A 22,577-nucleotide genomic window follows, 5' to 3' on the forward strand; every position below is an offset into this window, starting at 1 on the left:
AGTCACAGAGCCCCGGAGCGACTGCTAGATCGACACCCCCTGTAGTTATGCCCCTTGGCCGGTTTTACCATCCCAGTGTCACGGGTCATTATAATAGCTTCATGGCTCCTACTTAAAGGGGCACTCCGCTGGAAAACACTTTCTTTTAAATCATCTGGTATCAGAAAGTTCTACAGATTTGTAAATTTACTACTATAAAAAAAAAATCTTAATCCTTCCAGTACTTATCAGCTGCTGTATGCTCCAGAGGAAGTTATTTTTCTTTTTGAATTTCTATGTAACTAATAATCACCAACTGACCAACACCAGTGAATAGAGGTGGCTTAAAACATCACTTTTAATATATACTCAATAAAAGTAGAAAGTACAATCAGTGCCGTTCCGTGCATGTACTCAATAATCTTTAATCCAAACTATAACTGCTAAAAGCAAATATAATTATATCCAAGCTAGGAGTGCTATACTGTAATACAAGCACATCCAACCATGAACAAAGTGTGCTACATCAAGGCACAATCTAGCTGATGTGACAAATCACTTGGGGTCACCCAGCAAATAGTTACTCCTTTAGTCATCCAATGATGGCGACTGAGTCTCCCAACGCGTTTCTATCGCCTGTTACGGCGGTGTCATCAGGGGAGATATTGACATAGGAGTCAATAAGAAATATAGACCGTCAGGGTATGTACCAACTGACCGGACTAAGTCAAGGGGCTGCAGCATGTAACCATACACAACACGCGGCAGCCTCTTAGCTATGGTACTTAGATATATAAAACATCAAAATAGGATTTTCTTTTTAAATAAAAAGACCATATAATTATGTTACTTGAAGTCCAGCACCAACAGAGGCCTTTCTTAACCACCTCCGATTGGCTGCCTATTGTGTGACTTCAAGAAAGATTACCGGTGGCGCGCACTCCCGCAGTGGCGAAGAGGCCGGCTGACATCCAGCCCAGCGCGCTCGGCTGGATGTCAGCCGGCCTCTTTGCCACTGCGGGAGTGCGCGCCACCGGTAATCTTTCTTGAAGTCACACAATAGGCAGCCAATCGGAGGTGGTTAAGAAAGGCCTCTGTTGGTGCTGGACTTCAAGTAACATAATTATATGGTCTTTTTATTTAAAAAGAAAATCCTATTTTGATGTTTTATATATCTAAGTACCATAGCTAAGAGGCTGCCGCGTGTTGTGTATGGTTACATGCTGCAGCCCCTTGACTTAGTCCGGTCAGTTGGTACATACCCTGACGGTCTATATTTCTTATTGACTCCTATGTCAATATCTCCCCTGATGACACCGCCGTAACAGGCGATAGAAACGCGTTGGGAGACTCAGTCGCCATCATTGGATGACTGAAGGAGTAACTATTTGCTGGGTGACCCCAAGTGATTTGTCACATCAGCTAGATTGTGCCTTGATGTAGCACACTTTGTTCATGGTTGGATGTGCTTGTATTACAGTATAGCACTCCTATCTTGGATATAATTATATTTGCTTTTAGCAGTTATAGTTTGGATTAAAGATTATTGAGTACATGCACGGAACGGCACTGATTGTACTTTCTACTTTTATTGAGTATATATTAAAAGTGATGTTTTAAGCCACCTCTATTCACTGGTGTTGGTCAGTTGGTGATTATTAGTTACATTGATACTTGTCTAAGAGGTTTATTAAATCGGTCGTGTACAGGACCTTATTGGTGTGCAATTTATGTCATCTTTTTGAATTTCCTTTCAGTCTGACCACAGTGCTCTCTGCTGATATCTTCGTCCATGTCAGGAACTGTCCAGAGCAAGATAGGTTTGCTATGGGGATTTTCTCCTACTCTGGACAGTTCCTGAAAAGGATCAAAGAAAGAAAAAGGGAGACCACACAAGGCGCCTAGCGCATTATCACCGATAAATCAAAATAAAAAAGGTGGATGGTATGTGCTCACCTGGAGCGCAAAGAATATGCACATATAACCCAAGGCAATCCCTGGAGGAGTTGCGAAGCCGTGGGAAGGTGGATAAGGGCTGGTGTCCGTCCACAAGTGATAGGATTAAAGCAGTAGAAAAGTTCCCCTCTAGGCGCAAAAACGCTCTCCGAATGGAATCGAGGGAGATGATGTATTTTGAATTAAAATTCTTTTATTCAAATCTAAAACCAATAACGCGTTTCAGGTGTGCACCCTTCCTCAGATTGGCATCCAATCTGCCAATATGAGGAAAAGTGCACACCCGAAACGCGTAATTGGTTTTAGATTTAAATAAGCTTTAATTCAAAATACATCATCTCGCTCGATTCCATTCGGAGAGCGTTTTGCGCCTAGAGGGGAACTTTTCTACTAGTTCCTGAAATGGACAGAGGTGTCAGCAGAGAGCACTGTGGTCAGACAGAAAGGAAATTCAAAAAGAAAAGAACTTCCTGTGGAGCAACACAGCAGCTGATAAATACTGGAAGGATTAAGATTTTTTAATAGAAGTCATTTACAAATCTGTGTTACTTGCTGGCACAAGTTGATTAAAAAAAAAAAAAAAAAAAAAATTTCCAGTGGCATACCCCATTAGGTGGTCTGGTTTATTCTCTGTGATTAGAGATGAGCAAACTTACAGTAAATTCGATTCGTCACGAACTTCTCGGCTCGGCGGTTGCTCACTTTTCCTGCATAAATTAGTTCAGCTTTCAGGTGCTCCCGTGGGCTGGAAAAGGTGGATACAGTCCGGGGAGACTCTTTCCTAGCACTGTATCCACCTTTTCCAGCCCACCGGAGCACCGGAAAGCTGAACTAATTTATGCAGGAAAAGTCATCAACTGCCGAGCCGAGAAGTTCGTGACGAATCGAATTTACTGTAAGTTCGCTCATCTCTGTCTGTGATCACTAATAAAAGTTGGTTCATAATAAAAATGTTAAGTTTTTTTCTTAGCAACCAATGAGATCATTATATTGCAAAATAAAATGACCCCAGTTTTTTATGAACTCTACAAAACTCCCCTAGGGGTCTCTGGGCCAACTAATATATACAACAAACCTACTGGGGAATAGATCCCCCCTCAGGGATCCCTGTAGGTTCCCTGTTTTTTATGGGCATCATGTATTGTATCATTGTGGAGTGAGAGGAGACTCTGAATGTCGCTTCTCTAATAGGATTGTGCTGATGTTTCACTCTTTTTTTTTTACTTCTAGTTTTGAAACACGAGGAAGGCCTCCCTTGGCCCTTTAGCCAGTCGCCATCATCCCTTAACCGTAGCGGAAGTCTTGGTTCTTCCCCTACCCGGGCCTGCTCCAGACCCATTCCTGGAGAGGACGACTTTGTGAAGTCACTCAGAAATTGTAGACCTCACTCACTCCAAAGAGCGGCCAGTGGTGAACAGGAGGATCCGTCCCAGAGAAGAAGGACCAGGTAACCGGGTTTAGTAGTAATATAGATGTTAATACTTATACAAGCTGCTGTGTTACCATGGAGCAGTGTTTCCTAACCAGGTTGCTTCCAGCTGTTGCAAAACGACAACTCCCAGCATGCCCGGACAGCCGTTGGCTGTCCGGGCATGCTGGGAGTTGTCGTTTTGCAACAGCTTGAGGCACCCTGGTTGGGAATCTTTGCCATGGGAAATGACTTAAAGGGTACCTCTCATCAAAAAAAAACTTTTGATATATTATAGATTAATGTATGCAGAATAACTTCACAATTGCATGTTATTAAAAAATATGCTTCTTTCTATAAAATTTTCCACTTTGAAGAAATGACCACTAGGGGTCTCCCTACCAGTCCTGGCAGCAAGCATTTCAGACTCATGCTGGAGTCCTAAACACTACGAGCTGCCAGTCTGCTTTGTTCACAAAGGAGAACACTCAGAGCTGCCAGCCTGCTTTGTTCACAGCCTGTTTGGCTGTGAACAAAGCAGGCTGGCAGCTCTGAGTGTTCAGGACTCCAGCATGAGTCAGAAATGCTTGCTGACAGGACTGATCGGGAAAAATACAATAGAAAGAAGCATATTTTTCATTAACATGCTATTGGAAAGTTATTCAACATTCATTAATCTAAAATGTATCAAGTTTAAAGTGGGTACTCCACTGGAAAACTTTTTTTTATTTTTGTATTTTAATCAACTGGTGCCAGAAAGTTAAACAGATTTGTAAATTACTTCTATTTAAAAATCTTAACCATTCCAGTACTTATCAGCTGCTGTATGCTCCAGAGGAAGTTGTTTTTTTCCTTTCTGCCTGACCACAGTGCTCTCTGCTGACACCTCTGTCCATTTTAGGAACTGTCTGAAGCAGGAGAGGTTTGCTATGGGGATTTGCTCCTACTCTGGACAGTTCCTAAAATGGACAGAGGTGTCATCAGAGAGCACTGTGGTCAGGCAGAAAGGAAATTTAAAAAGAAAAGAACTTCCTCCTGTAGCATACAGCAGTTAAGTACTGGAAGGGTTAAGATTTTTAAATAGAAGTAATTTCCAAACTATTTAACTTTCTGGCACCAGTTGATTTAAAAAAAAAAAAAAAAAAAAAAAAGATTTGTAAATTACTTCTATTTAAAAATCTTAATCCTTCCAATACTTATCATCAGCTGTTTGCTCCACAGGAAGTTCTTTTTGTTTTGAATTTCCCTTCTGCCTGACCACAGTGCTCTCTGCTGACACCTCTGTCCATTTTAGGAACTGTCCAGAGTAGGAGCAAACCTCTTTTTTGCTTCACACAGTTCCTAAAATGGACAGAGGTGTCAGCAGAGAGCACTATAGTCAAGCAGAAAGGACATTCAAAAAGAAAAGAACTTCCTCTGGAGCACACAGCAGCTGATAAGTACTGGAAGGGTTAATATTTTTAGATAAAAGTAATTTAAAAATCTGTTTAACTTTTTGGCACCAGTTGATTTATAAAAAAAATAAATAAATAAATAAAGTTTTCCAGGAGAGTACCCCTTTAACCCTCTCCTTAACACAGAACAGGCTTTAACTTTGGGTGGTCCTAAGATACCCAAAATGAAGGAAGTAGTCTTCAGTCTTCCCAGCTGTTTGCAAAACTACAACCTGCAGCATGCTGGGAGTTGTAGTTTTGATGACTGCTGCTATGAGGGTAACTTCCACAACAAAATCTGTTCTATACATATTTTCTGAAGACTTTACCCCTGCAATCCATGGTATTTCCATAACAGAAAGGTAATTTCTCTTTCCGGAAAGTGTCTGTCTGCGGCGCGTGGATAAGATTTGTATCATTTTATTCACTTATCTTCTTCTGGAATCTTGCGCGGTCCATCACTGAGAAGCAAGTAATGCAGCTTCCTCAGGGGCTCCTTATTGCTTCTCTCTGGGACGAACTACAAGATCCCAAAAAGAGAGCTGAGCTTGATGAAAATGTCTCTCATAACCTATTTTGTCCCCATATGATGACCCAGCTGTGCTGTGGGTAACAATGATGTCTTCAGGATTATGTCCACTAGAGATGAGCGAATTTACAGTAAATTCGATTCATCACGAACTTCTCGGCTCGGCAGTTGATGCCTTATCCTGCATAAATTAGTTCAGGTGCTCCGGTGGGCTGGAAAAGGTGGATACAGTCCTAGGAAAGAGTCTCCTAGGACTGTGTCCACCTTTTCCAGCCCACCAGAGCACCTGAAAGCTGAACTCATTTATGCAGGATAAGCCATCAACTGCCGAGCCGAGAAGTTCGTGATGAATCGAATTTACTGTAAATTCGCTCATCTCTAATGTCCACCATTGATTTTTAAAGGGGTACTCCACTGCTCAGCATTCGGAGCTTTTTTGTTCCGAACACTTGGAGTGGGTCGCGGAGGGTCGTGCCATCACGGCCACGCCCCCATATGAAGTCAAACCACGCCCCCTCAATGCAATTCTATGGGCCATAGACTTGCATTGAGGGGGCGTGGTGTGATGTCATGAGGGGCGTGGTGTGACATCATGAGGTCACGACCTCGGCCGCCTGCACCCAGTGTTCTTAACGAACGCCGAGTGCTGCTCAGAGATCACGGCAGTCCCAGCACCGGGACCCCCTTCTATCAGACATCTTATCCCCTATCCTTTGGATAAGAACCCCTTTTAAAGGGTTACCCCACTGGAAAAAAAAAAAATTCTGAATCAACTGGTGCCAGAAAGTTAAACAGATTTGTAAAATACTTCTATTAAAAAATCTTCATCCTTTCAGTACTTATCAGCTGTTCTATGCTCCACAGGAAGTTATTTTCTTTTTGAATTTCCTTTCTCTCTGACCACAGTGCTCTCTGCTGACACCTCTGTCCATTTTAGGAACTGTCCAGAGTAGAAGCAAATCCCCATAGCAAACCGTTCCGGACATGGACAGAGGTGTCAGCAGAGAGCACTGTGGTCAGAGAGAAAGGAAATTCAAAAAGAAAAGAACTTCCTGTGGATCATACAGCAGCTGATAAATACTGGAAGGATTAAGATTTTTTAATGGAAGTAATTTACAAATCTCTTTAACTTTCTGGCACCAGTTGATTTAAAAAAATAAAAAATAAGACATTTCAAGGGAGTACTCCTTTTAAGCTCTCTGACCAGTGATCTGCAGGTTTTCTTCTGTCACTATACATCTCTTCTTCTTCTTTTTTTCTCCTCCCTTTCTTCTCCATCTTTCCTGCTATCCTCCCCTTCAGCTCCCTGAACCGCCCTCAAAGCATTCACCATTAACCTGATCTTTTATACAGTCAGATCCCCACTGCCATTTAACCTTCCTGCTTCTACATCTTTCCCCATAGACCTGCACAGTATCGGTGATATTTTGTTACTTTTTCACTTGGGAAACAATAAAAAAAAATTAAAAATAAACACACAAAATTCTCCATAGTACTTGACCATCTTTGCAGAAATTGTGGAGGGGACGGGCAGTCGGCCTCTGTCATGTACAGTCGATGAATGTCACGAGGTCAGTCCGTGGAGCGTATACCTGTAAATGGTGAGGAAATGAGTCGGTGGGATGACATAATGAGTCTGTCATTATCCTATGGTCGCCATTAGAGATGAGCGAACTTACAGTAAATTCGATTCGTCACGAACTTCTCGGCTCGGCAGTTGATGACTTATCCTGCATAAATTAGTTCAGCTTTCCGGTGCTCCGGTTGGCTGGAAAAGGTGGATACAGTCCTAGGAAAGAGTCTTCTAGGACTGTATCCACCTTTTCCAGCCCACCGGAGCACCGGAAAGCTGAACTAATTTATGCAGGATAAGTCATCAACTGCCGAGCCGAGAAGTTCGTGACGAATCGAATTTACTGTAAGTTCGCTCATCTCTAGTAGCCATAGATGGCAGGACGTCTTTCCGTCCACACAAACATTCCCGTATTGTATGTGCAAAGATATTGTTACATGTAGATTGATTTTCCTATGGAAAATTGCGCATTTAAAAAAAAAAAAATAATAATAATAATAATAATTGCCCTAAATTGGAAGTTTAATAGCTGAGAGGGTTGTCTTGAGTAAACGGCCCATGTTTGTAAACCCTATTGGGGAATTCTGTGTGACCAATCCCATGTCCAGAAATGGAGAGTAGCTAGAAAAAGCTCCTTTTGCTCTGGAGGACCTGGCCTGTCCTCTGTTACACAGACCACCCCATCCGTCGATGTGAATGGATACCGTGTAATGCTTAAAGGGGTACTCTGGAGGGAAAAAATGCTACCAAATCAACTGGTGCCAGAAAGTTTTATATAGATTTGTATTTTACTTCTATAAAAAATCTTAATCGTTTATTTATCAGCTGCTGTATGCTTCAGAGGAAGTTGTGTAGTTCTTTCCAGTCTGACCACAGTGCTCTCTGCTGACACCTCTGTCTATTAGCTGTTGTATGCTCCACAGGAAGTTCTTTTCTTTTTAGTTTTCCTTTCTGTCTGACCACAGTGCTCTCTGCTGACACCTCTGTCCATGTCAGGAACTGTCTGGAGCAGGAGAGGTTTGCTATGGGGATTTTCTCCTACTCTGGACAGTTCCTGACATGGACAGAAGTGTCTGCATAGAGCACTGTGGTCAGACTGTAAAGAACCACACAACTTCCTGTGGAGCATACAGCAGCTGATAAGTACTGGAAGGATTAAGATTTTCATATAGAAGTAATTCTTAAATCTGTATAACTTTCTGGCACCAGTTGATTCGATTAACATTTGTTTTCTCTCCTGAATACCCCTTTAAAGGGGTACTCCGGGGGAAAACTATATATATATATATATATATATATATATATATATATATATATATATATATATATATATATATATATATGTGTATATATATATATGTATATATATGTGTATATATATATATGTGTATATATGTGTGTATATATATATATAATAAATCTATATGTATGTGTGTGTATATATAATATGTATTATTTTTTTTTTTAATCATGTAGTGCCAGAAAGAACAGATTTGTAAATGACTTCTATTAAAAAATACTTCCAGTACTTATTAGCAGAGGAAATTATTTTCTTTTTGAATTTCTTTTTTGTCTTGTTCACAGTGCTCTCTGCTGACACCTGATGTCTGTATCAGGAACTTTCCAGAGCAGGAGAAAATCCCCATAGCAAACCTATGCTGCTCTGGACAGTTCCTGATACGGACATCAGGTGTCAGCAGAGAGCACTGTGGACAAGACAAAAATTAAATTAAAAAAGAAATGCATTTCCTCTGTAGCGTACAGCTCCTAAAAGGTACTGGAAGGGTAAAGATTTTTTTTAAGTCATTTACAAATCTGTTTGCTATGAGAATTTGCTCCTGCTCTGGACAGTTCCTGACATGGACAGTGGTGTCAGCAGTGGGCACTGTTGTCAGACAGAAAGGAAATTTTAAAAGAAAATAACTTCCTCTGTAGCATACAGCTGCTAAAAAGTACTGGAAGGGTAAAGATTTTTTTTTTTTTTTTTATAGAAGTCATTTACAAATCTGTTTAACTTTCTGGCACCAGTTGATTTAAAAAAAAAAATAAAATAAAAAATTACCGGAGTAATTTAAATCTTATAAAAATGAACTATGGGCTGCCTTTTCTGATGATAATGGGTGACAGGACACCATCTCTACAGCCACCTTTATATACATAGAACAAGAAGCAAAAAGTATACATTATATACAACCGCACCGATGCTTGTTGTAGGGCGTCATTACCGTATCTCACCAGCAGTCCATGTCGTGTGCTGCCGGGCACAGAGCACAATATTGGATGAAAGATGCAATAAGCATTGTCTGGTGTCACAGCTCTCCTCCTACAGGTATATTTTTGGGGGTGTTTTTGTATGCTTGTAAGTGAATTGGTGATGTCTTGCAGTTACGTCCTCTTCTGTCTGTAGAAGTTTAATTTAAAGGGGTACTCCGCTGCGCAGCCGGGAGCTCGTGACGTCATAGCCTCGCCCCCTCGTCATGTCACGCCCTGCCCCCTCAATGCAAGTCTATGGGAGACGCCCCCTCCCATAGACTTGCATTGAGGGGGCGGGGTGTGATGTCATGAGGGGGCGGGGCTATGACGTCACGAGCTCCCGGCTCCAGCGTTCGGAACAGTTTGTTCCAAACGCTGGGCAGCGGAGTACCCCTTTAATGTTCAGATTCTTTGGGGATTAAATTTTTTTGGTGTTTTCAAAAATACTATATGTCAGTAGCTCCTAAATGTTTTGGCCTTGGAGCCCCTCTATGGGGTGTCATTACGTGCCCATCATTGAGGTAAGGTGGGAAATAGAAAAGACTAGGCTGTCACTGATCTTACAAGGAGATGGCATCGGGACGATTGTAGCATTTAGGTGGTTAACTATGCATTAACCATCATGTCTTAAGCTCTCGGAGGATGGCTGGAGGGCCACAGGTTGAAAAATACTGGTGTGGACCGGTGGTTCCTAGCCAGTGTGAATCTAGTTTTTGTGAAGCTGCAACTCCCAGCATGTCCGGACAGCATGCTGTGAGTTGTAGTTTTGCAACAGCTGGAGGCACACTGGTCGTAAAACACTGCTGTAGAAAATAATAAAATAAGGGCTAAATATTTTGCACTTTAAAGGAGTACTCCGCCGCTGGCATCTAATCCCCTATCCAAAGGATAGGGGATAAGATGTCAGATTGCCGGGGTCCCGCTGCTGGGGACCCCGGGGATCGCTGCTGCAGCACCCCGCTATCATTACTGCACAGAGCGAGATCGCTCTGCACGTAATGACGGGCGATACAGGAGCGGAGCATCGTTACGTCATGGCTCCGCCCCTCATGACATCACGGCCCGTCCCCTTAATGCAAGTCTATGGCAGGGGGCGTGACGACCGCCACGCCCCCTCCCATAGACTTGTATTGACGGGGGCGGGCCGTGACATCACGAGGGGCGGAGCCATGACGTAACGATGCTCCGCCCCTGTATTGCCCGTCATTACGTGCAGAGCGATCTCGCTCTGCGCAGTAATGATAGCGGGATGCTGCAGCAGCGATCCCCGGGGTCCCCAGCAGCGGGACCCCGGCGATCTGACATCTTATCCCCTATCCTTTGGATAGGGGATAAGATGTCTAGGGGCGGAGTACCCCTTTAAGGCTAAGGATACACATTGTAAAACTTACTGACATGTTTTATTTTGCGTGCCGGTGCTGCAGGGAAATTGATCACTTACTGGCAAGTGTGCCTTACAGATCACTGCTGATCATTAAAGGGGTTATCCAGGAAAAAACTTTTTTTTTTTTTTTTTATATATATCAACTGGCTCCAGAAAGTTAAACAGATTTGTAAATGACTGTATTTTATCAAAGTGTGCACTAGCACCAAAGTCCATGAACCAGTTTTCACCGGAGAGGTCAATTTCTTGAATAGACAGTAAGAATGGCTGTGTGGATAGTCGTGTTTGAAGTGTGCAGAGGGTACTCACATTGAATGCAGATACAGTTCATGTAGCAAGAGATACAGAAAAATAATAGAGCACTCACCCCGATTGTTAAACTTCCATAGATGCGTCTATTTCATGTTTGACATCACGCGATACAGAGCAGAACATACAGGTGCGGACACGAGGAAGGGGCTGACAGACAAACGGAGGAGCGACAATTGTTTCACGCCATCTCGGCGTTTCCTCTGGCTCCAAACTCAAACTGAAAAAAGATTTGTAAATTGCTTCTATTAAAAAAACATCTTAATCCTTTCAGTACTTATGAGCTGTTGAAGTTAAGTTGTTCTTTTCTGTCTAAGTGCTCTCTGATGACATGTGTCTCGGGAACTGTCCAGTTTAGAAGCAAATCCCCATAGCAAACCTCTTCTACTCTGTGCAGTTCCCGAGACAAGCAGCGATGTCAGCAGAGAGCACTGTTGCCAGACAGAAAACCACAACTCAACTTCAGCAGCTTATAATTATTGGAAGGATTAGGATTTTTTAATAGAAGTAATTTACAAATCTGTTTAACTTTCTGGAGCCAGTTGATAATAAAAAAAAAAATTAAAAAAAAATTGGGGGGGGATATGCTGCAGGTGGACACTTAGGGGAAGATTTATGTAGATCTGTCCAGAGGAAAAGTTGCTGAGTTGCCCATAGCAACCAATCAGATCGCTTCTTTCATTTCTCAGAGTCCTTTTCAAAAATGAAAGAAGCGATCTGATTGGTTGCTATGGGCAACTCAGCAACTTCTCCTCTGGACAGGTTTTGATAAATCTCCCCCTTAGTGATCGCTCTTTTGTCAATTTACCCTTCTTAGGCGGAAAATGTGCGGAATGTCCACACGGAAAACATGTGCTGATATTCCACACATTTGACTAATTCGGCAGGGACTAAGACCACTCAAAAATGTGCTGTCTGATAGACGGCAATGCATTTCCTATGCAGAAAGAACATACATGTCTATTCTTTCTACGGACGCCCGAATCTGGATTTCAGTGGCAGAAACACCGGGCGCAGAAGTTCTGCCGTATAAACAGTGATGGGACTCTGCTGCAGCGGAATGTCCGTGCGGACATTCCGCACAAAGTCCGCCGTGTGAACATACCCCAACAAGTAGGGAATGTCCAAAGTGGCAGTACTGTCAGGAAACGCCAAATTTTAAACAAGAGCACCTGTAAGGGGCAACATACACTTTAGACCAGTGGTCTCCAAACTGTGGCCTCCCAGACTCTGCCAGCATGCTCAGACAGTTGTTGGAAGTCCAGGCATGCTGGGAGTTGTAGTTTTGCAGCATCCGGAGGGGCCACAGTTTGGAGACCACTGCTTTAGAATTAAAGTCGGCCAAACCCGCTGTGCGGGTATGTTGGGAGTTGTATTTTTGCAACAACTGGAGGCACATTGGTTTTCAAACACTGCCATAAAGGGTTAATGCTCTGCAGACTTATAAGTGATCCTAGGACATATTAGTAGGCTGCGCCATAGCCTGTGGCTGTGATTTACCTTTAAAGGGGTATTCAGCGAAGAACAATTTTAATCACATCAACTGGCTCCAGAAAGGAAAACAGATTTGTAAATTACCCTACTTTTATAAAAAAAAATCTTAATCCTTCCTGTACTTATCAGCTACTGAAGTTGAGTTGTTCTTTCCAGTCTGACCACAGTGCTCTCTGCTGACACCTCTGTCTGTCTCAGGAACTGTCCAGAGCAGCATAGGTTTGCTATGGGGGATTTGCTCCTACTCTGGACAGTTCCTGAGACAGACAGAGGTGTCAGCAGAGAGCACTGTGGTCAGACAGAAAAGAACAACTCAACTTCAGTAACTGATAAGTACAGGAAGGATTAAGATTTTTTAATAGAATCATTTACTAATCTCTTTCAACTTTCCGGAGCCAGTTGATAAGAAAAAAAATCATTTTTCATTGGAATACCCCTTTAATATAATTTATTTTTCCTTTTTGTATATTTTATTTTAATTTTTTGTGCTAGTAGAGCTTCTTATTTTAAAGTCAATAGGGGTCACTCTTGGCTCATTTCTTCACCATTGACAAGTATCCGCTCCAGTTATTTTTGTCCTATCAGCTATAAGAATGTTCAGGGGTTTTATATGTTTCTTTAACCATTTTATACACTAACAATATTTAACCTTCTAATATTTAATCAGTTTAACCGATTGCACATTTTGCCCCTTTAGGAAAATGGGTGTACGAAAGTTCTCGTTGCCTGTGTGCATTAGAAGTAGCCATTTTGTGGTTGGCACCCCTGTTTATGGGGAGGTGGCTACTTCTATGTTCTGTAGGGGGCGGGGGTGCCCTAAAACACTTATGGGTGCAGTTTGTTAGCTGGTGGTTAATGTTCTACTTGACTGGATCAATAAAAAAAAAAAGCCGAATGGGATCTGTGTATTGGTCTCTGTTATTGTATATTTTGTGTCTCGTGTTCTCATATTAACATGCATCTAAATTACATATAAGGTTGGAGCTCGTGCGGGGGTCTCGGGAAGGTGAACGTTGTATGGCAAGGCTCCACTTTCAAAAAGCGTGTGTGTGTGTGCGTGTAATTAAAAAAAAAAAAAAAAAATTATATATATATATATATATATATATATATATATATATATATATATATATATTTATATTTTACACATATGTGTGTATGTATATATATATATATATATATATATATATATATATATATATATATATATATAAAATATTTAATAGTTTTTTTATATATATATAAAAACATAAAAAAAAAATAAAAAAAAAAATATATATATATATATATATATATATATATATATATATATATATATACACATACACATACACATACACATACACACACACACACACACACACACACACACACACACACACACACACGAAAAAAGAAAGATAGCCGGCACAACAGCCTAATACACGGGTGCACACTGCCATGGCAACAGAGTATACAAAAAAAGAGGATTGCAGCATCACACATTGGTCAAAAAAATTGAGGCTCTTAGCGCATTTTTTGATCAAAACGTGTCACCCTGTTTAGCTGTGCACCCCTCCCCCTTTCTCACAGGTGGAGTTTTAAATGGATCCAGCATGTCACCCAGTCAGAGGCTATATGCCCAGCAGAGGTGAGTGGATAGTTGAGTGTTAGGCTCAGAATTTGTGCTAGGTTCCCATCCTAAATGAGGCCACCTCCCCGTGGTGGATGGGGGACACGTTTTGATCAAAAAGTGCGCTAAGAGCCTCAATTTTTTTGACCAATGTGTGCTGCTGCAATCCTCTTTTTTTGTATGTGTGTGTGTATATATATATATATATATATATATATATATATATATATATATATATATATATATATATATATAAAACATAATTAAATATATATGTGTGTAAAATATAAATATAGAATAATAATAATATAATTACCGTATATACTCGAGTATAAGCCGACCTGAGTATAAGCCGAGACCCCTAATTTCAACCCAAAATCCCAGGAAAAGTTATTGACTCGAGTATAAGCCTAGGGTGGGAAATACCTCATCCCCCCCTGTCATCATCCAGACCCGTCATTAATATCCTCATCATCATCCCCTTGTCATCATCCCACACATCCCCCCTTCATCATCCCCTTATCATCCCACACATCCCCCCTTCATCATCCCCTTATCATCCCACACATCCCCCCCTTCATCATCCCCTTGTCATCATCCCACACATCCCCCCTTCATCATCCCCTTATCATCCCCCCTTCATCATCCCCTTATCATCCCACACATCCCCCCTTCATCATCCCCTTGTCATCATCCCCACCCCCCTTCATCATCCCCACACTTCCTTCATCATCCTCTTCTCATCATTCGCCCTCAGTGGTCTTCAACCTGCGGACCTCCAGAGGTTTCAAAACTACAACTCCCAGCAAGCCCGGGCAGTCCGGGCTTGCTGGGAGTTGTAGTTTTGAAACCTCCGGAGGTCCGCAGGTTGAAGACCACTGCGGCCTTCAACATCATCCAGCCCCCTCTCACCCCCCTTTAGTTCTGTACAGTACTTACCTCCGCTCGGCGCTGGTCCGGTCCTGCAGGGCTGTCCGGTGAGGAGGTGGTCCGGTGGGATAGTGGTTCCGGGCTGCTATCTTCACTGGGGGCGCCTCTTCTCCGCGCTTCCGGCCCGGAATAGAGGCGTTGCCTTGACAACGACGCAGAAGTACGTTGGCAATGAACGCACCTCTGCGTCGTTGTCAAGGCAACGTGACTATTCTGAAGCCGGGCCCGAAGCGCTTAGAAGAGGCCTCCCCGGTGAAGATAGCAGCCCGGAACCACTATCCCACCGGACCACCTCCTCACCGGACAGCCCTGCAGGACCGGACCAGCACCGAGCGGAGGTAAGTACTGTACAGAACTAAAGGGGGGTGAGAGGGGGCTGGATGATGTTGAAGGCCGCAGTGGTCTTCAACCTGCGGACCTCCGGAGGTTTCAAAACTACAACTCCCAGCAAGCCCGGACAGCCGATGGCTGCCCTGGCTTGCTGGGAGTTGTAGTTTTGAAACCTCTGGAGGTCCGCAGGTTGAAGACCACTGCGGGTCGAGTATAAGCTTATCACTCGAGTATAAGCCGAGGGGGGTGTTTTCAGCACGAAAAATCGTGCTGAAAAACTCGGCTTATACTCGAGTATATACGGTAATAATAAAAAAAAAAAATATATATATATATATATATACACCAGACTACACAAAACATCAGAGGTATTTAATTAATGACTGTTTGCAAAGCTGCTATATATTTTTTTTTTTTCTAGTTTTCAACACATTGAAGCAATAAAGTTGACCGGAAAAACGAGAACACTCTAGAACACTCGTGCTTCTTTATTGTAACATGGGGATATACAGACACCAGGAGTGGAGACGGATGGGTCCGTCCTCCCAACTCCGCTCCCAGTGTCTATACATCCCTATGTTACAATAAAGAAGCACGTGTGTTCCAGCAAACAGAGTGCTGTGGTTTCTCGTCTTTCCAGTCAACATATAAGTCTTCTTACCAGCTCCATCTCCACTGAGCACCGGACGGATGGGAAAAAGTGGCTGTAGCTGATCAGCTCGACAGACTCCCAGGTACACAGGTGTGGTTTTGTTTGGTTCTAGCAGTGTCGACTATGTTGAAGCAATAAAGGTTGGTTGGAAACGTGTGTAAGTCAGTGTTTTCCAACCAGGGTGCCTCCAGCTGTTGCAAAACTACAACTCCCAGCATGCCCGGACAGCCAACGGCTGTCCGGGCATGCTGGGATTTGTAGTTTTGCTACAGCTGGAGGCACCCTGGTTGGGAAACCCTAATGTATGTATACACACACACACTTTTCTCCTTTTTTATTTCTTCAATGTGTCTTAAACTAGAAAAAAAAACGAAACAGTCTTGATTAAAAATTTCCCTGATGTTTTGTGTACGCAGCACCTGTGCTGACCTATCTGTTTCCAAGGTTACAGACTACAAACACTGTGTAGTCTGATTCTATACTCATATCTTACTCTTCTCCTTAAGTAAGTTAGCAAGAACAGGGAGTGGAGTAAAACATACATATACGATTTGTTTGTAACTCTAGAAACACATACGGTACTGACACTGTACCGCTACATTTTACGGAAAATGACTGAAATTTGTGGCAAAAATGCTGCAGTACAGAAACATGTGAACACAGGCCAATCAAGAGTTGGATTTATTTTTAAATATTTTTTCTTTTTTTTTTTTTTTTATCCTGTATGCATTGGTGGGATCTACAAAGATGCACACACTATATTAAAGGGGTACTCCCCTGGAAAACCTCTTTAGGTGCAGAATGGAGTTGTTGGCACTGCGGCTAATAACAGCCATCATGCCCCCTCCCATAGACTTGCATTGAGGGGGCGGGGCGTTACGTCATGAGGGGGAGGGGCTATGAAGTCATGAGCTCCCAGCTCCAGCATTCGGAACAGTTTTTCCAAACGCTGAGCAGCGTAGTACCCCTTTTAGTGAATGCGGCCCACGGGGACTCTGCAGTGTCCGTTGCGCTCCGACCCGCTTCAGGGTCCGTTCTGCACAAGAAGAAGGATAAAAAAAAAGGGACAGATGCTAACGGCAATATGAACTTATACTTAGAAAGACATACCTGTCCTTAGGTTGTGTGTGGTATTACAACTCTATATTTACTTCAGTGGCAATGAGCTGCAATATCATACAGAAAAGGAGGAACCCCAGCCAATAGAAAAAGACCAATGATGCACAGTAACCTCTTCTCTAGATCAAGGGAAATTTAATTGGTCGGATCCCCATCAATAATTTACCTAATGTAAGTGGGGGAGATCCCGGATCCCTACTAGGTAGCTAGTCTAGCAAGAAGATCAACCAATTTCACCCTTGGCTAGAAGTAGCCTTCAAAAGGGAACCTGTCACAATGAGCATGAATCTGCCGCACCACCATCATGTAATGGGGCGGGCAGAGCTGGGCGCATTGATCTATAGTTTGTGGGAAAATATTCAGTCTAAAGGGGTTATCCAGGAAAAAAAAAACTGGCTCCAGAAAGTTAAACAGATTTGTAAATTACTTCTATTAAAAAATCTTAATCCTTTCAGTACTTATGAGCTGCTGAAGTTGAGTTGTTCTTTTCTGTCTAAGTGCACTCTGATGACACCTGTCTCGGGAACTGTCCGGAGTAGAAGCAAATCCCCATAGCAAACCTCTTCTACTCTGTGCAGTTCCCGAGACAAGCAGAGATGTCAGCAGAGGGCAAAAATTAACAACTTAACTTCAGCAGCTGATAATTATTGGAAGGATTAAGATTTTTTCTATAGAAGTAATTTACAAATCTGTTTAACTTTCTGAAGCCAGTTGATATAGAGAGAACATTTTTTTTTTTTCCTGGAATACCCCTTTTAAGTTTTAAATTGACACATTTAAATCCCTGCTCCTTCGGGGCTCAGGAGTCCAGGAGGCGGTCCTACTCAGTTATTGACAGTCAGCTATAAATGCCACCCACTGGACTCCAGAATGAGCAGATATTTAAATGAATACAATTCAAGTTATACTGAAAATTTTGTGGAAAAATAAATCAATCTGCTCAGCTCCCCCTGTTCTATAACCCGATGCCTGCAGCCTTTGGTTGACTGGCATGCTGGGAGTTGTAGTTTTGCAACACCCGGTGGCACTCTGGTTGGGACTCAACTCTTTGGTCCACCTACTGAGTATTTATACCTATTGGTATAAATACTCAGTAGGTGGACCAAAGAGTTGATGCCCATTTTCCCTCCTGAAGACGCTACGGAAGTAGTGAAACATGTAGAGGAGGGGGCATTTACAGCGTTTTAACATCGGTAGCTTGTGTGTGCAATATACTGTGGAACTGCAGTCCACATGTGGTTGAATATACTTACCAGTGGTCAACTGGATGGAATATAAATATTACTATTAAGCACACACAAGCCCGTAGTTTTAAGTTATACACTCACCTAAAAAATCCTTTTAACATTATATGAATAAAAGTAAAATTTTAGGGGTGGGAGTTAATAAGGGTTTCATTGACCCTGGGCTTCCCAGGGTCAAAGGTTTTTGATTATCACCCTAACCCATCCTGTTTTTCTTTTGTCGTGGTTACTCTGGTTGGGAGACACTGATTTTGATCATTCTGGGCTTGGGAGTCCAGTGGGCGGTCCTAATCAGTGACTGATGGCTTGACGCTCTTTGTATGCAACAAAAGCTATGACTCACTGAGACCGCCCACTGGACTCCTAAGCATTTTTATTATATCTAGTTTTGTTTTTCTCACATTCTCCTCCTTTTCAATGTCACCTTTTTATATAATTACATAGGGGGGAGATTTATCAAAACCTGTGCAGAGGAAGAGTGGTCCCCATAATTTTCATAGGCCTTTTCAAAAAATGAAAGAAGCGATCTGATTGGTTGCTATGGGTAACTGCACCGCTCGTCCTCGACACAGGCTTTGATAACTCTCCCCCATACCTTTCACATTGTTCCACTTGGTAAGAGTATTTTACCCAGCATTCTTTGCATTTTCTGTTTATATAGATATGGTTTTGCTTTCTTGTAACCTTTTAAAAGGATGTTTCTGTAGACCAGTGTTTCCCAACCAGGGTACCTCCAGCTGTTGCAAAACTACAACTCCCAGCTGAAGGCTGTAGTTTTGCAACAGCTGGAGGCACCTTAGTACAGAAACGCTGCTGTAGTATCTTGTGAGGGTTGATGACATCATTTGTCTCTTCATTCTCTGCTCTCCTCGCATTTCACTTCACTCCACTTTCACTTCCTGCGACTCCATTCTGTCGCTTCTATCATTCCTCCTCTGCTGCTCAACCCTTCCCTCCCTCCCTCCTGCCCCTTTCTGTCTCTGTCGCTTTGTCTCACAGCGATATGAACCTCTCCCGCGGACTCATGGCTCAGAGGAATTGCTACAGCCGCTACACATGTCCCTCTCCTCCACTTCTCCCCAGGGCGCCACCTACAGGTATGTACAACTTTTGTGCTGTTCTGCACCACACATACATTGGGGGCATGGAATGAATCCATGTACCTGTTTAGACTGTTCTGTAGATTATTGAATTATTATTATTATTATTATTAATACCGGTAATATATTAACCCCTTAAAGGGGTACTCCGCTGCTCAGCGTTTGCAACAAACTGTTCCAAACACTGGAGCCGGCGCAGGAGCTCGTGACGTCATAGCCCCGCCCCTTCATGACGTTACACCCCACCCCCTCAATGCAAGGGCGTACAGGTACGCCCTGACATCCTGGTACTTAAGGACTCATGGCGTACCTGTACGTCCTGAGTCCCGTTAACGGGGTTTAAACCGTTCTCACGAGCGGAGAATGGGTTAAACCCCGTGGGTCCCAGTCGGGCCGATGCCCGACATTAACCCTTTAGACGCCACGCTCAAAATTGTTCGCAGCGTCTAAAGAGAAAAGTAAAACTATCCCAGCAGATCCCGACAGAATTGCGATGTCCCGATCAGCTTACTGGATGACAGAAGGTCCCTCACCTGCCTCCTGGGGGTCCGATCGTCGATCTGCTCCAAGCCTGCTCAGCAGGCTGGAGCAACAGAGCGCAGATAACACTGATCAGTGCTATGCTATGGCATAGCATTGATCAGTGTATGCAATTAGAAGATTGCATGCTAAAAAAAAAGTGTTTAAAGTGGTAAAAAGTGTGTTTGGAAGAAGAAAAAAAAAAAGATAATACATGTAAATAAGCCCCTCCCCTAAAAAAGTTAGAATCACCCCCCTTTTCCTATTTTATTAAATAAAATCATGTAATAAAAAAAAATCATATGTGGTACCGCCGCGTGCATAAATGTCCAAACTATTAAAATATAAGGTTAGCTTAACCGCATGGTCGATGGCGTACATGTAAAAAAATACCAAAGTCCAAAATTGTGAATTTTTGGTCACTTCATATACCATAAAAATATTAATAAAAAGCGATCAAAAAGTCCCATCAAAACAAAAATGGTACCGATAAAAACTACAGACCAAGGCGCAAAAAATGAGATCATACCGCCACGTACACGGAAAAATTAAAAAGTTGTAGGGGTCAGAAGATGCCAATTTTAAACATACTAATTTTGGTGCATGTAATTATTTAGTTTAGATTTCTCTAAAGTAATAAAATAAACTAAAACCTACATAAATTGGGTATCCCTGTAACCGTATGGATCTACAGAATAAAGATAAGGTGTCATTTTTGCTGAAAAGGGAACTGTGTAGAAACGGAAGCCCTAAAAATTTGCTAAATGGCGTTTTTTGTTTTTTTTGAGAATAGCGTACTTGATGCTTAGTACCCGGCCCCTTCATGGCTGTCATCACATGGCTGCTTTCTTTTCTATTCTCTTTTTTCTAAAGTAGTTTTGTCCCTTTCAGTCATTTTACTATTTCTGTTCTTTTCATCCAGTGGACACTAAAGAAGAACAGAAGGAAGCTGCTAAAGGGTAAGAGTCGCTCTATACAGTCTCTTCTGTTATTCTGTAGAGTTGGCCATACACCTTAGATAACTGTTGGCTGAACCCACCACATTTTTGGCAGAGTCAGGTGGTCATCTAAGGCTGCTTTCACACTATAAAAATTCACCCGTTATAAACGTCCGTCATAAAAACCCTGAAAATCGGCCGTTACAAAATCCCATTATAGTCTATGGGATTTTTACATTTTCCGTTTTAACCCGTTATAGCCCATTATTAATAACGGACGTTATTTAGTGACGGGCGAATGAATGGAAGAAATAGTGCCTGTACTATTTCTCCCGTTACTTTCGCCCTTCACAAAATAATGTCAGTTATTAATAACGGGCTATAACAGGTTAAAACGGAAAATGTAAAAATCTCATAGACTCTAATGGGATTTGGTAACGGCCGATCTTCAGGGTTTTTTATAACGGAGGAATTTTTATACTGTGAAAGCAGCCTAATATGTATAGGGGGCCTCTCGATTCTGGCAGATATCGGGTAGAAAAGAATTAGGCATTTTGGATTTTGACTGCATGATCCTTTTGTTCTTTGAAAGATAAGCGGCCATAGGAGTCTGGTAGCGGTTTACACCCCCCCAACTCCTCCCCACCAACTCCATTCTAAATAGATGATCTGGCTTGAGTGTTCACGTGTATGAGTGAATCAGAAGATAAAGGGATTCGGTCAATAGCTATCCTATGTCTATGGCCAGCTTAAAGGGGTACTCTGCTGGAAAAAAATTGTTTTAATCAACTGGTGCCAGAAAGTTGAACAGATTTGTAAATTACTTCTATTAAAAAAATCTTAATCCTTCCAGTACTTATCAGCTGCTGTATACTCCACAGCAAGTTCTTTTCTTTTTGAATTTCCTTTCTGTCTGACCACAGTGCTCTCGGCTGACACCTCTGTCCGATGTCAGGAACTGTCCAGAGCAGGAGCAAATCCCCATAGCAAATCTCTCCTACTCTGGGCAGTTCCTGACATGGACAGAGGTGTCGGCAGAGAGCACTGTGGTCAGACAGAAAGGAAATTCAAAAAGAAAAGAACTTCCTTCCGAGCATACAGCAGCTAATAAGTACTGGAAGGATTAAGATTTTTTTTAATAGAAGTAATTTACAAATCTGTTTAACTTTCTGGCACCAGTTGATTAAAATACATTTTTCCAGCGGAGTACCCCTTTAAGCTGGCCATAGAGTACCCCTTTAATCACTATATCAATATAAAATATAGATTTATATAGATTTCTGTCAGATTGTTGTATCTGTTGTCCAACAATACCTGACAGAAGTGAAAACAGATTATGCTGTCGTCAGAATCCCTCAGTAGTGAAGCCTCAAGCTTTTGGGCCCATAAGGTCAATCAATAAGGTCTCAACAAAGAGTTAAGTTATTAGAAAATGGGGTTGTCCAATGAGTAAACTTATCTTGGAAGACTGACAGAAAGGTTGTTAAATAGCTGTACTTACCATGTTTTCTCTTCTGCTATGGATGCAAATGGTCTGCTCTGTTGTCTTTATAGACCCCAAAGCATACAAGCTTGTTACGGTCCTGTACACAACCTATTTATTAAATTCTTCTATGCGTCAGGACAGAACTGGGGGACACCAGTAGACTAATACTAGTGAAAGAGATGCATAAAATTAGAGATGAGCGAACTTACAGTAAATTTGATTCGTCACAAACTTCTCGGCTCGGCAGTTGATGACTTATCCTGCATAAATTAGTTCAGCTTTCAGGTGCTCCGGTGGGCTGGAAAAGGTGGATACAGTCCTAGGAAAGA

General features: G+C 42.2%; 1 protein-coding gene across 2 annotated transcripts in view; it reads left to right on the plus strand.

The window, feature by feature from the left end:
- Positions 1 to 22,577, plus strand: part of ATAT1 (alpha tubulin acetyltransferase 1) — a 66,819-nt gene that overhangs the window by 40,505 nt on the left and 3,737 nt on the right. For both annotated transcript variants that reach the window (XM_056537875.1, XM_056537874.1), the window contains 3 exons: positions 3,166 to 3,382; positions 19,205 to 19,302; positions 20,747 to 20,783. In XM_056537875.1, the coding sequence (XP_056393850.1) occupies positions 3,166 to 3,382; positions 19,205 to 19,302; positions 20,747 to 20,783 (352 nt within the window). The remainder of the gene's footprint in view (positions 1 to 3,165; positions 3,383 to 19,204; positions 19,303 to 20,746; positions 20,784 to 22,577) is intronic.

This window comes from Hyla sarda, chromosome 9 (assembly GCF_029499605.1).
Source record: "Hyla sarda isolate aHylSar1 chromosome 9, aHylSar1.hap1, whole genome shotgun sequence".
Taxonomy (NCBI): Eukaryota; Metazoa; Chordata; class Amphibia; order Anura; family Hylidae; genus Hyla; species Hyla sarda.